General features: G+C 34.4%; 3 protein-coding genes across 4 annotated transcripts; 2 read left to right on the top strand and 1 right to left on the bottom strand.

Moving 5' to 3' along the window:
- Positions 1 to 3,232: 3,232 nt before the first annotated feature.
- LOC134200265 (uncharacterized) lies at positions 3,233 to 3,962 on the bottom strand. The gene is made up of 2 exons (XM_062672811.1): positions 3,450 to 3,962; positions 3,233 to 3,349 (listed from the first exon to the last, which is right to left on the bottom strand). The coding sequence occupies exons 1-2, from the start codon at positions 3,960 to 3,962 to the stop codon at positions 3,233 to 3,235; spliced, it is 630 nt and encodes a 209-aa protein (XP_062528795.1).
- A 2,350-nt stretch (positions 3,963 to 6,312) lies between these two features.
- On the top strand, positions 6,313 to 8,378 carry LOC101745600 (mRNA cap guanine-N7 methyltransferase). Of its 2 annotated transcripts, XM_004922965.5 has the most exons (3): positions 6,313 to 6,395; positions 6,544 to 7,636; positions 7,993 to 8,378. In XM_004922965.5, the coding sequence occupies exons 2-3, from the start codon at positions 6,565 to 6,567 to the stop codon at positions 8,103 to 8,105; spliced, it is 1,185 nt and encodes a 394-aa protein (XP_004923022.1). In that variant the 5' UTR covers positions 6,313 to 6,395; positions 6,544 to 6,564; the 3' UTR covers positions 8,106 to 8,378. The 2 variants fall into 2 exon arrangements, with proteins under 2 accessions (XP_004923022.1, XP_004923021.1); XM_004922964.5 differs by having other exon boundaries at positions 6,344 to 7,636.
- A 1,846-nt stretch (positions 8,379 to 10,224) lies between these two features.
- Positions 10,225 to 11,816, top strand: LOC101745458 (uncharacterized). Its single transcript, XM_004922963.5, has 3 exons — positions 10,225 to 10,452; positions 11,215 to 11,385; positions 11,668 to 11,816. The coding sequence occupies exons 1-3, from the start codon at positions 10,309 to 10,311 to the stop codon at positions 11,806 to 11,808; spliced, it is 456 nt and encodes a 151-aa protein (XP_004923020.1). The 5' UTR covers positions 10,225 to 10,308; the 3' UTR covers positions 11,809 to 11,816.
- The last annotated feature ends 1,785 nt before the right edge of the window (positions 11,817 to 13,601 follow it).

Here is a 13,601-nt window from a genome sequence, read left to right as displayed (position 1 = left end):
ACAAAAGTACATGGCAGATGTCACCTCAATCATAGGTGCAATCGGCAGTGCATTGACAATAAAAATATAAAATATATAACTAAAACTTGATTACATTTAATTACTTATGATTAATTTATATTTACTTGGGAAATTATCCGCGACAGATTTTTCCTGTAAGTTGTGAGGCAATTAGAAAAAACATCTATTTCATCACTTAAAGTTAGTTCAGCGCAATCGGACAACTCCGAATCAGTGGCGTACCTAGAACTTTTGCCGCCCGGGGCGATCTCCAGTCTGCCGCCCTTTCTATTATAAGTCAATCAAATAGTGGTTTTTATAAATTAATACATAAATAAATTATTAAGTTATTTAATCAATATTAATTAATACACAGAGTAAATTTTTTTAGACTTATTTGTATGCACTCGTAAACATATTTATATATTATCTACTGTTCTAGCTTTCATACTAGAAAAATCGTGTATAATGCTCTCAAAATTTATATTATTTGTAATTTCTTGTTCTATTGACAATATTGCAAGATTTTGTAGTCTTGATTGACTCATTGTAGAACGAAGAAAATTTTTTATCAACTTCAATTTTGAGAAGCTTCTTTCGCAACTAGCGACACTGATTGAAATTGTTAAAAAAAATCTTAACAAAATTACAATGTTGGGAACAGAATTTTCCAACCTATACTGCTGAATAAATTTTAGCAGGTCAAGAGGGCCCTTCTCCCCGTTTTTCAATGTTTTACCTCTTCTTTTAGTGTAGATACAACCATAAAAACCTGGATCATTTTTCTTTCAATATGGAACTGTTCTTTATCAATGTCGATCAAATCATTTATTTGACATTCAAATTCTTCATTTAGTAGGTTACACGGTAATAAACACGAATATTTTCTTACAAGACCATGCAATTGATCGAAGCGTTCTTTTATTTCCTTTATAATTCTGCCCATATATGAAAACATTTCTCTTCGTACTTCTTCTTCTAAGGATAGCCCCATGTCTATATAACGGCCGTCTGGTGTAGTGGTAAGTGACATGGTCACTACACAAGCGGGTCGCGGGTTCGAATCCCGCCAAGGGAAGATATTTGTATGATAAATATAAATGTCTTTTCCAGGGTTATGGATGTATATTAAATATATGTATGTGTATAATAAAAATCTTACATTTATATCCGTTATCTGGTACCTGTAACACAAGTTCTTTACGAACTTATCACGGGACCAGTTAACGTGGCGTGACTGTTAGTAAATAAAAAAAAAATAAAAAAATGTCTTGCGAATTTTCCCCACTCATATTTTTTCTCCTTCTAACTCGACGCTCAGTTGATGTTTCCATCTCTTCACAAATTATTTTGGCAGCTATAACAGCGTTTTGTACTAGCGTCTCTCTTTGTTCCATTAAATGTGTTTGCAAAGAATTTAGTTTTATATGGCATTGGTGGACATTTAACCCCTTTATTTGCAGGTATTTTTGAGCGTCATTAATTTCCAAAAGAACGGATTCCCATAAATGAAGGTAACATAGAAAAGAAAAAGATTGCATAGAATTGAGTAATACTCCAGCATCTGATCGCGTTTTACTATTTTCTTCTTCAGATGTCAATTTTTCCAAAGCGCTTAAAATGTAAAAAAAATGTTTTTTTACTATAGTTACCGCGGCAGCTCTAGCGCTCCAGTGAGTTTCTACACTACGTTTAACACTTTGACCAGTGACCGAAAGTAAAACATTCCATCTATGAGTGGAAGAAGAAAACAACGAAAACAACTGTTCGATAGTTCCAAAAAATGTGATGGAATTGATAGCTGTAGAAGCTGCGTGCAAACATGCCAGGTTTAAGGAATGATTTGTACATGCTACAAATTCTGCATTTGGATTTATTTCTTTAATGCGAGTTTGAACACCGCTGTGTTTTCCTGCCATGACGGCAGCATTATCGTAAGCCTGTCCTCTGCAATTTTTTATATCCAAACCGTCATTTTCTAATTTCGTTAAAATCATATCTGTGATTTCAACAGCAGTTTTTCCTTTAGTTTCTACAAAGTCAATAAACGATTCTACAACTTTAAAGCCGAATTTACATTACGAAATTAGTGGCGTGAAATTAATTTCGTGACATTAGTTTTACTAACAGTTTCACGTGTAATTTAATACTTTCGTAATGCATGCATTAATTTCAGAAAAAAATATAGATCTTATTAATGAATATCAATGACAAGGGTCCCGAAACACCTATAGTAAAAAATCAAAATTATCTTCACTCATTCGAAAAGAGTTTTTATAACTCTCAGGATCTTCATCTGCTAATTCAGAGACTAACTTCATTGCACCTAAATGCCTTCTTGTTGACCATCCTCGAATCTACCAACTTTTATTTTCTTGATAGTCTTTTTTTAAGTTTATAGGTATATAAGCATTTCTTTAGCTACATTGAATATAGCAAATTATAGCTTTGATGCTAACGGGGCCATGGTTACTGCGATACTGTGGATTTCGCGACACAAATTTTTTAACGAAATTACTTTCGCGTATATCGAAACTACTTTCGTGAAACTGAGCTCAACATGCATGCCACTAATTTCGTAATGTAAACTCGGCATTACTTCGCTACCTTCAATAACTACATCTATATCTATACTAATATTATAAAGAGGAAAGATTTGTTTGTTTGTTTGTTTCGAATAGGCTCCGAAACTACTGGACCGATTTGAAAAATTCTTTTTCCATTAGAAGCCGACATTGTCCCTGATGAACATAGGCTACTTTTTTTTTTAATTTTTTTTAATTTTATTTTTTTGGTTTCATGTTTGTTTTAATGTTTCCGAAGCGAAGCGAGGGCGGGTCGCTAGTATCTAATAATTTGACTGGTTTGATCTTTGTGTGAAATGTCAGGAGTGCTATCAAATATAATACAAAAGTATTTAGCCTGCTTTATTTGATCCATAATTGTTTTTCTGACTGCGCCTCCCAATAGCTCTATGAATTCGTTCTGAATCTTCGGCCACAAATAAAAGAGACTATATTTATTACCCATATTAATTTTTATTACATGTTCTCGTAATACTGGGTCGTATTTAGCCAATAAGTCAACAACCTCGAGAAAATTTCCTCTATTTTCCAGTAAATCGAAGTTTTCCTGATGAACACTTTCATCTTTGTCCTCGAAATGTCAAATTTTGTTTTGCTAAGAATCTAATTATATCAAGTATTCTTGTTAGAATTTCCTTCCATTTTTTTTATTTCTGTTGTTGTAGTTTGTCAATAGTTGCTCCACTTCCAAGTCTTATTTCTAATTCATCAACATGAGGACTAACCTCATGTTGACTAATTTTAGGATTAAGTTTCCACCATTTCTTAAAACAATTTTCCGTATTAAAACCTGCTTGACAAAGATTATCAAACAGTTTGCAGCAGAAACAATAAATACATACTTTTCTTCGATGGTGAATATACCATCCACGATCTTAAGAGCTTTTCGCCATTAGGTAAAATTTGAAAAAACCAGTCCCGACTCAGTTTTCTTGTTTCACCTTTGGCTTTGCTTGTATTATTAGAACGTTTTATTCCTTCGCTGAAGTCAGCGTCTAAATTTTGAATTAAAAAGGGACCTTGAAGTACCAGAAATACTCTTGTATTGTCATCAATTTTGTTAGGCCATATTCCAATATCTTTCATAGAAACAGACAGAATAATTTGTGCAGCAGATCCTTCATCAGGACTTGATAAACTTTCTACTTCTTCGCCAGTGTGTGAAGCAGGTCTTTCCTCTTGAACAACATTGGATAATGTTTTTTCGCCTTCGAGCGCTGCTTCTTCACCCGTATTTGAGGCAACAATACTAAAAGAACTAGAAGTTGGCTTATGAGAGATGTATTTGAGTAGTGCTCCAGTGTTTTTAATCTGTATTTCCTCCCTTTTCTTTCTTTTATTTCTAAATGACGCACCGCTTTCTTTTACTCGTTTCATCTTAGGGATATATAATAAAAATATAACTTGTCGAAATAAATAGTATATTATGTATAGAAAACGGCAAAGTCATTTTACTTCGCTGAATAACATTTATATCTACAATACGTAATACAATATGCTTAACAATTATAAATTCTCCAAATGCACTTGCACCCTAATAATTTGTTTCACTCTTCACTGTTAAAAGATTGAATCGCTATATATCGCTAAATAAAATGGTTTATAAGCAATTTATCAATCCAAATTCAAATTCTTCAAAACTGACTGAGAATATTTATCTATTTGCGAGTTCTGAAATTGTAACTTCATCAGTTTTGTTTTGTCTCGTTTAGATTTTGTTGTTTGAAAAAGATAGTTCTTATGCCGGAGCCCTAATGCTTTGCAGACCTAGCAGACCGCCTTCCGCCGGCCCTGTTTTTCAAAAGAAAAATCGATGAATAAAAAAATATTGATATATTTCTTCAAAGTAATCATATAAACTTTTCAAAAGAAATGACATTTATAAACTGATATTAAAAAATTTTAGTTAGGAAAAATTGCCGAACAAAATCGAAAAGATACTTTTACGAATTCAAAGAATTTTAATGAATACAATAAAATCAAATTATTACCTTGTTCTTGAATTAGAATTCAAAATTTACACTTATATGCATTTATATACACCGATGAATAATATTCGAAATCATATAGTTAATCATAATTTATATAAATCAAATATTAAACTTATAATAATCATAATAATCATTTATTATTCAAGAAAGAAAATAAATATGAAATGAATAAATTGCTTTATACAACTAAAAGTAAACGCTAAAATGCCGCCCCAGGGTAAGTGCCGCCCGGTGCGGACCGCACCCACCGCCCCCCCTTAGGTACGCCACTGCTCCGAATGAACATTGACGGAGACTGCGCTACCGTGGACATTATTATAGTCCCAAACGATTCTGTATATGGGAGAGTAAGCACCTAAATTCAAACGAGTGGGCTTTCTTATAAGCGGTTTATATTCCCTCGTTCTTAGTAAGTACTTAGGGGCTGATATTTTTATCTGGGTTAAGAGATTAGGTGTGTCCGTTATTCCATGGATTAATCAGGTGGATACCCCCACTCTGAACAAATATTAATATATTTTATTATATATTACTTAGACATTTTTGTCCACCTTGAAATTTCATTGTTCTTGTTACATGTCTGTGCAAAACCGACTTACTTATGTTAAATTGCATAGCTATTTCAACTAAAGACTTATTCCTAATTTCATAGGCTTCTATTACTATTTTTAATATTAAGGGATCATATCTCTTATAAGCATTTGCACTCTTTGATACGTACACGCGAGGCATATCTAAAAATAGAAAACAACACGTAACTGTTAATATAAATATTTGCCAAACAATAAAATAACATTGCATTGATAATTTTGAATAAAAGTTCTAGACAAAAAGATCATGAATGAACCAGATTCTTACGAACAAATTTAAAAAATATTGTTATAACTACATAGAAAACCCTACAAACCTGCACCTATTTATACTTAGGCCGTTTCCATTTCACTTATTCTCATCCCAATTGACCCCTTTTTCATTGTTATTTGTACCTTAGACGTCCCCAATATCCCCAACACAACAGATTTTTACATGTATTTTCATTTTATCAAATACATTAAAACCAATAACCACTGAGGCTTACCTTTAATATATGTGGTGGTTCAAACACTAAATTACGTTTATAAATCACAGTCGTCTTCTATTATTATCAAATAAATAAAAGAGAGCAAAGTTTCTAGCACTAAAATAATTACCACCACAAGAAGTTAATTTGAAACGCAATTTTTTATAAGTTAGCAGCTATTATCATGCATATTCAGGGTTGTTTTGCGAACTTTCAACATTCTACTATTACAAAAAAATGGAAGATTTAACAGCGATTAAGAAACTAGTATTGCGCGTCGAAAGATTTTCCTGTTCTTTTCCCCATTCACCTCTCGATCCCTAATCACCCCATTTTACGTACCGAGTTTTTTTGTTTGAATTAAATGTTAAATAGGCAAATAGTACCTATTTTATATAGCCATTTGCAAATATTTTGTAACGAAGGCTGAAATCATGTCTATTATCTAAAAAAAATTAATGAAAGAGTTCACGACCCATCACATTCGATAGTAGAACACCAAGTAGATACGAAATAAAAAGCTGGAATAGGATTAAATAATTAAGACCACACCGTAAATGATGGATGCGTTAATTAATGCGACGATTAATGTCTCAAATTAATCATCTTCATTTCATTTCATTTCACTCCAAATTATCATTTTTCATAAAAATAAGAATATAAATTAAAATAAGACATGACTTAAAGGTCCTAGTTACGAGGTCATAAAATCCTTTAAAAAAAGTAATCTGTGTAATGTGTGATGTATACCAAGTAAAGGTAAGAAAATCGCGATCTATTAAATTCTCTTAATTATTCTTTATTTCACGCAATAAACCATTTTAAATATTTGTACTGTGTAACCACTTAAAAGTAAATATGTTGTAAGTTTTCGATTAATTCAATTAAAATATTATTTTTCCAAAAGTAACAAGACGAATTTGAAGAAATGTCAGAATTGGGAGATTCCGAACTTTCGCTACAAAAACAAACTGAAAATGTCGATGAAAACAAAATCAATGCCAATAATTCAAATCATGAACCTCCTCCCAAAAAACATAGCAGCGTTGTAGCAGCACACTACAACCATCTGGAAGAAAAAGGTCTAAAAGAACGATACAATTCCCCAATATTTCACTTAAGGAATTTCAACAACTGGGTGAAAAGTGTTCTAATCCAAGAATTCACAGATAAAATACGCGAAAAAGACTACGGCCGTCCGCTCCGTATTTTAGACATCTGCTGTGGAAAAGGTGGAGATCTAAGTAAATGGCAAAAAGTTCGGCCGGAACATGCAATTTTCGCTGACATAGCTGAGGTTTCCGTTCAGCAATGCGAAACTCGTTACGAAGAACTTCGTAGGAGATGCGGTCGGCTCTTTTCAGCCGAATTCATTGCTACGGATTGTACAAAAGACACACTTAGAGATAAATACAAAGATCCATCAATCAGTTTTGATATAGTTAGCTGTCAATTTGGATTACATTATAGTTTTGAAAGCTTACCACAAGCAAGAAGAATGTTGACCAACATTTCTGAATGTCTAAAGCCTGGGGGCTATTTTTTTGGCACAATTCCGAATGCTAACGAGATTGTTTCAAGGGCACAGAAGACCCAAGATTACGCATTTGGTAACAGGATTTACAATATAAAACTACTGTTTGATCCCAAAGATGGCTATCCGCTTTTTGGAGCGAAATATGACTTTCACTTGGAAGGTGTGGTAGACTGTCCGGAGTTCTTAGTCAACTTTGAGCTGTTTAAGAAATTAGCTTCAGAATATGGCTTGGAATTAGTTTATAAAGCAGGCTTTGATCATTTTTATAAGGACCACTGGGAAAATCACAAACAGCTGTTTCAAAGGATAATGTGTTTTGAGACTTATCCAGCGCCAAATGGTAAAACCCTTATGGGTGAAGAGTCTGAATATGAGCACGCAAAAAAATACTGGGACAGTAAAGAGTATAAGGCTGACCAAAATTGTATCGGCACCATGAGTATATGTGAATGGGAGGTTGCTAGTGAGTATACTCATGAATAAAACTTTAAGTTAATTAAGTATAAGTCATCACAGCCTTAAATATGAGTCACCAGGTGTGCTTGTATTATGACATGTAATTGTTCCAGTGTTCAATCAGGCAAATAGATGCCAATTTTTTTAATGAAATAAATGCTTAACTCGTGGTCACAAATGACTTTGGTGCTAAAGGACACTTAGCCCACTAAACCGGTAGGAAGCATTGCTATGATAATTATTTGCAACTTAATATAGAAACCTTTTTAATTAAACAATTTACAGCAATTTTGATAAATTATTGTGAATGCTTTTGTACGCAAAAAACTCATAATTAAAAAAAAAAAATTCTTTCTTTTTTAGCAATATACATGGCCTTTGCATTTAAGAAATTGAAATGCACTCAGTGGAGTTCTGATGGGAAGCCAACTTATACAGTTTCCAAAGAAACTAATCAGTCAACTAGTAAGCAATGACATTGAGATGTTAAGAGACTGAAATTATTGTTATAAGAATGTAAAGAATGATATAGAAGAAACTTTATAATTTTAAGATATTTACAAAAAATATGATATGTTAAATGAAATATATTTTGTTGTCTTTAAAAGTGCATAATGAAATTAGGGATCAATGCAGTATTAGCAGATCTTGAAAATTATCAAGTATATATACATTTTTAACTTTTATTTAATTAAATACAAATGTAACTTTTCAAGAATTAAATGTGGTAGTATGTATAATAGTTTCAATATTGTTACTTGAATTATTATGGACCCTGTTGCCTGTTGCTTAAGAAAACAAGTTTTCTTAAGGTAGGTACGTATTTCATGAAGTATAACTAGCATCTGTATAGGAAAATGTTATAACTGATTATGTTCAGACATCTATGTTAGATATTCCTAATGAATAATTTTTTTTTTTTTATTGCTCAGATGGGTGGATGAGCTTACAGCCCACCTGGTGTTAATTGGTTACTGGAGCCCATAGACATATTTTTTAAATTTTATTGCTCAGTTGGGTTGGACGGACTTACCTGGTGTTAAGTGGTTACTAGAGCCCATAGACATCTACAACGTAAATGCGCCACCTACGTTGAGATATGAGTTCTAAGGTTTCAGTATAGTTACAGCGGCTGCCCCGCCCTTCAAACCGAAACGCATCACAGCTTCAAGGCAGAAATAGGTGTCTACCACCAGTAATATTTTAGGTCCCACCACCAGGTTCCGTTAAAACACTTGGACGTACTATTTGCTTTTCCCTTTCTTGCATATATGGCCCGACAATCGCCCAGCGCCTCCTAAGATTTGCCGAAGTACCGGCATTAAACGCGTCTTTTATTTTTTGGCGCGGGGCAGAGTGGCGCGGTTGTGGGACTGAAACTGATGTCTTTCGCGTTTTGTGTAATACTTTAGTGGTAGACAGCGGCTTGGCTCTGCTCTTGGCGTCCATGAGCGATCGTAGCCACTCACCATCAGGTAGGCGTTATGTTTGTGTGCCTATAAAGGCTATAAAAAAAAAACTCGTGCTCGCAGTACGAGTTAATATATATGACGGTCGTCATTGAACTATACTGCCATTAGCAAGCGGCGGCTCGTGTATTACTGTCCAAATGTCGACATAGGGGAACCGTTAAGGTGTTACTGCAAAGAGCACCGAACCCAAGCGCCACGAGTGTAGCGCTTTCAAAGATGCTTCCAAGGACACTGCCCCTTACCGTTTTGTTTGTATTTCCAAACGCAACAACTAGTGATGGGCAGTTCGGTTTATGACGATATGGGGCTTGAATGCATCAAAAAACATCTGAAATCAGCTTCGGTACGATACTTCGTTATGGCGATGTGTCAAGATATCATTATGGCTGGCGTTTACTACTCCCCGGCTTTTAATCACCGTCACCGGAACCAATTGCCATCGACACCTTAGACACGAGCTAACGGATCCACCCGATCCACTAACACACTTATTAGACGCAAAATCTAAACCATAAATAAGTTCTCTGCGTTTCTCGCCGGGTCTTCGAAGTCGTCATCGGGGCCTAAAGAATAAGACACCCTGTACATTTCTATCGAGGGATACGACTGTGTCAGTGTTCGAATCAATGTTATCAACGATGCTTTTTAATAGGTATTGATCTAAGTGATCTAACTGCTGTCAATGGTGGAAAGTTTTCCTCAGTACAGACACAGTTTTGCAATGCATGCTGTTACGAATCGAATGTACTTGCGAACGAATGTTTTCAGGTTTCTATTTTTAAATTAATTTTTTTAACGTATTCGCACTCGTATGAACAATCACGTCCGTACATAGATTAAGTATGTACCATTCTAATTAACATAAAAAACGATGTTTGCGTTTGCCTTCAGCGCTTGAATGCGCAAATTAAGCGCGATCGGGGGCCGCGATCCACACCGCCCTCCGCCTCGTCAGCGCCAGAACACCGATGTTACACACACACACACTATGCAAGTACATTCGTTTTGTAACTTTAAGGATTGTAAAGCTGTGAGTATAACACTATTATTTTACTATTGTTTTACTGATGGGATTTGTTATAAAATAGAGTTTAATCTATGCAACTTTATTCTCTTTGCTAAATTTAACAAAACAATTTTTTATTCTATAACGTCATATTATTATTTTAACACTAACTTTGTATTTCTGTTTTTGACACAGAAAATAATGGAATTTTTCGGAATCACTTCACATGGGCCTCAAAATTATATAAAAGAGTGCTTACGGGAAATATATAAGGAGCCAATGACAAAACAAGATTGTGTAAATTTAATGAAAATAATTGAACAAAAATCCTTACTTCCCAAAACGGTATGTAATTAAATAGGTACTAAAATCTTAATAATCAATCTAAAATAATTAGCGACTAAAAAGCAATTTCTTGGCTTCCAAAATAAAAACAGTCTTCAAACAGGGTTGAAGAAAATTATTAGCCTTGCTCTGAAATCGGAAGATTGTGAACTTTTGGAATTGGTATGGTCAGCAAATCTATGCTGCTTCTATTAGCCCCATATACACTAACAGATGTTTGTCAATTATTATATTTAAGTGTGCAAATTTTATTTACTATATATTTATTTATATTTTATTTACTATACTATATTATACTTAGGTGTGAAATAATTTGTTTTACTACTGTTTCAACTTTAAATTCAACTGTGGTATTGTGGCGCCATCTTAGTTTATGACTTTTTAACGGATACTTTAGATCCACGGTTTGTGCTCCACACTCCATACTCTCATTTTCTCAAAGCAAATTTCTTTGTACTCTTAAGTTTTAAATAGGATTAAGTCCGGCTTTTCATGACTAATAACATTATTACAATATGGTTATCCTATCTTTTTTGGTCGTATTTTCCAATAGCTATATCATCAACACTTGTAGTGTTAGGATTGTGACAGACTGGAACAGGGGCTCTTTTAGCGTTAAAAAGTGGAATGACGGTATAAACTCAACAGTCCGAGCTAACAGCATTATACCATCAATAAAATTAATACGAGATAGCCCGATTGCATCCGTATTTTCTGATGAATGAATGTTTGACTAACATTAATGATTCTTAACGTGTATAGATCCAGAGACCTGATGTTAATACTATTAGATTCATTGACTGCTACATTGGGAGAGTGAATGGATTTGCATTAGGATCGATTGAGATATTTAAAAAAATGAAAAGGAAAGGTGTGATTAAACCAGTTGGCCCTTCTGATATGTACAGAATACCCATAACTACTTCTATAGAGGTAATCATTTCTTATTTACAAATAGTAATAATTTAGATAGGTACGTATCTTTCGTCTTGACAAAAATTTACTTCAAATTACGTAAATATAGTTTAATATACGATAAGACACCTCCATAAATAAAATCCCTTGAAATCGAGAGGAAATGAACATTACACTCTTTTTAATTTCATATTAAGCGTTGATTTAGAAAATTTCCACTGGAACTAAAAATAGATCAACATTTGTTCTTTATCAAAAAGGTAAATTTTTATATTTTATATTGTTTAATACACTTTCCAGTATGGGTGGTGGATGCAAGATGCAGAAGTGACGAATGCTTCGTGGTATAAATTAGAAAAAAGATACCCACAACCAGCTTCACCGAACACATTAATACTAGATAAAGTTCGAAAAAATAATAAATATGCTTCGCTATTTTAAAATTGAAATTGTCATCGTTTTCATTTCAAATTTATATTCGCACAAAAATGTTGAAAACCAAATGGACCCACTAAAACCGCTAAAAGCCAAGTGGCAGTGATAAGTAGGGTTCGAGACAAAATAATGAAATACATACCATTTATTTTGCTGAGCTGATACTGATGAAATATACACCCTAATAAGTATCATAATAAATGGTATCCTCCTCCTTGCGTCGATAATCCTCAGTGCTGAGGGTCGTGGCCTCCTCTAATAACTTTCTCCTGCATTATCTTGCGCCATTCGCCAATAAATGGTATATCATCCATTAAAAATAACGCCTTAATCTTTTCACTGCAATACCATTTATTGAAGTGAAACTTCTTTAGGCGCTAGCATAAGCTTAGCTTAGCAGGCGTTAGGCTGCCTACGAATACATATATCGTATCACATACTTAGTCTTGCCGTATGATAGATCCTCGCTTGAGCTCTGCATTACACAAAATATGATCGGAAGCTTCGGGATCCCCGCAATGGTTTTGAAGACGTGCGCTCCTGAGTTGACACCTGCACTAACGCATTGCCGATATAAATAAAATAATAACGCTTCTTTTCAATCTTTATTTTTGTTAAATCGCATCATTGGTTTTAATTTAGATCGTTCTGACCGAATCATTGTAACCACATAACTGATCCGAGTGAAGTAAGCGTCCCGGCGCGGCGTCGGAATAAGATTTTTCAATCGCCTAATCATTTCAATTGCATAAGAAAATTGTCGAGGTCATTTATTTGCATATTTTACAATTAACTATAGCGGTGCGAGTATTTTTTTTTCTTTTTTTAATGCTTAGATGAATGGACGAGCTGACAGCCCACCTGGTGTTAAGTGGTTTCTGGAGCCCATAGACATCTACAATGTAAATGCGCCACCCAGTTTGAGATATAAGTTCTAAGGTCTCAGTATAGTGACAACGGCTGCCCCGCCGTTCAAACCGAAACGCATTACTGCTTCACGGCAGAAATAGACAGGGTGGTGGTACCTACCCGCGTGGACTCGCAGAGGTCCTATCACCAGTGAATGTATGGCCGATTCATTCTAAAAGTGCGCCACGATACTGTGGTTAGGTTTGTTTTGGAGGACTTAGTAAATTTAAATTTTATCATATTATGTAGTATATACTCCTAGTTTCATTTTATTTTACTCTATATCAAGTTGTACAACTTAATATCATCCGGAATTTTTGGCGGGAACGTGAGGAGTGAAGTTGTGTGATTTGTTTTATTTGGTCTATTTAGTGTTTCTTCAAGTTTTTTAAATGGGCAATAATGATGGTAACTGTTTAGTGTCTGTAAAAGTGCACATATGTGGAAAAATGAAACAAAGCCGCTGAACGTAACTTCTCGGGATCCTCCGAAAAGTCCACTGATAAAGTCTCAGTAAATGACCACCATTTTACTGAGATTATATTTCATCTCATATCATCTCATTTCGTTTCATAATGCCGGCCACTGACATGCGCGCAAATATTCGTACATTGTACGAATGTTTGCGCGCATGTGAAGGGCCGTCAAACATTCATTCGCAAACCTAGGGGCTGTGCAAGTGGGTTCGCATACTCAATTTGCGAACCCGTTTGCGCTTCCTCCTACACTTGTTTACGAATGTCTCACGAATTTCTCCTCCTTTTTAATTCGTCAATAGAACATTGAAAAGAAAAAGAGTTTTGAATTCTTTCCCAGACATCATTAACAGCCATGCTGTTTTTATGGGATTTCTTTTGATGAAGATACGCTACACAGTAGACGTCACGAAC

Source organism: Bombyx mori, chromosome 15 (assembly GCF_030269925.1).
Source record: "Bombyx mori chromosome 15, ASM3026992v2".
Lineage (NCBI taxonomy): Eukaryota > Metazoa > Arthropoda > Insecta > Lepidoptera > Bombycidae > Bombyx > Bombyx mori.
Note: the sequence above shows the minus strand (reverse complement) of the source record. Positions and strands in the feature narration are given on the sequence as shown.

Bases quoted from the DNA above. Each gene is read 5' to 3' on its own strand.
- LOC134200265 (XM_062672811.1), bottom strand. From the start codon at position 3,962: ATGAAACGAGTAAAAGAAAGCGGTGCGTCATTTAGAAATAAAAGAAAG. The intron at 3,350-3,449 runs GTATATTCACCA...AATTGTTTTAAG, and splicing joins AGCTCTTAAGATCGTGGATG to AAATGGTGGAAACTTAATCC.
- LOC101745600 (XM_004922965.5), top strand. From the start codon at position 6,565: ATGTCAGAATTGGGAGATTCCGAACTTTCGCTACAAAAACAAACTGAA. The intron at 7,637-7,992 runs GTGAGTATACTC...TTTCTTTTTTAG, and splicing joins ATGTGAATGGGAGGTTGCTA to CAATATACATGGCCTTTGCA.
- LOC101745458 (XM_004922963.5), top strand. From the start codon at position 10,309: ATGGAATTTTTCGGAATCACTTCACATGGGCCTCAAAATTATATAAAA. The intron at 10,453-11,214 runs GTATGTAATTAA...TAACGTGTATAG, and splicing joins AATCCTTACTTCCCAAAACG to ATCCAGAGACCTGATGTTAA. The intron at 11,386-11,667 runs GTAATCATTTCT...TACACTTTCCAG, and splicing joins CCATAACTACTTCTATAGAG to TATGGGTGGTGGATGCAAGA.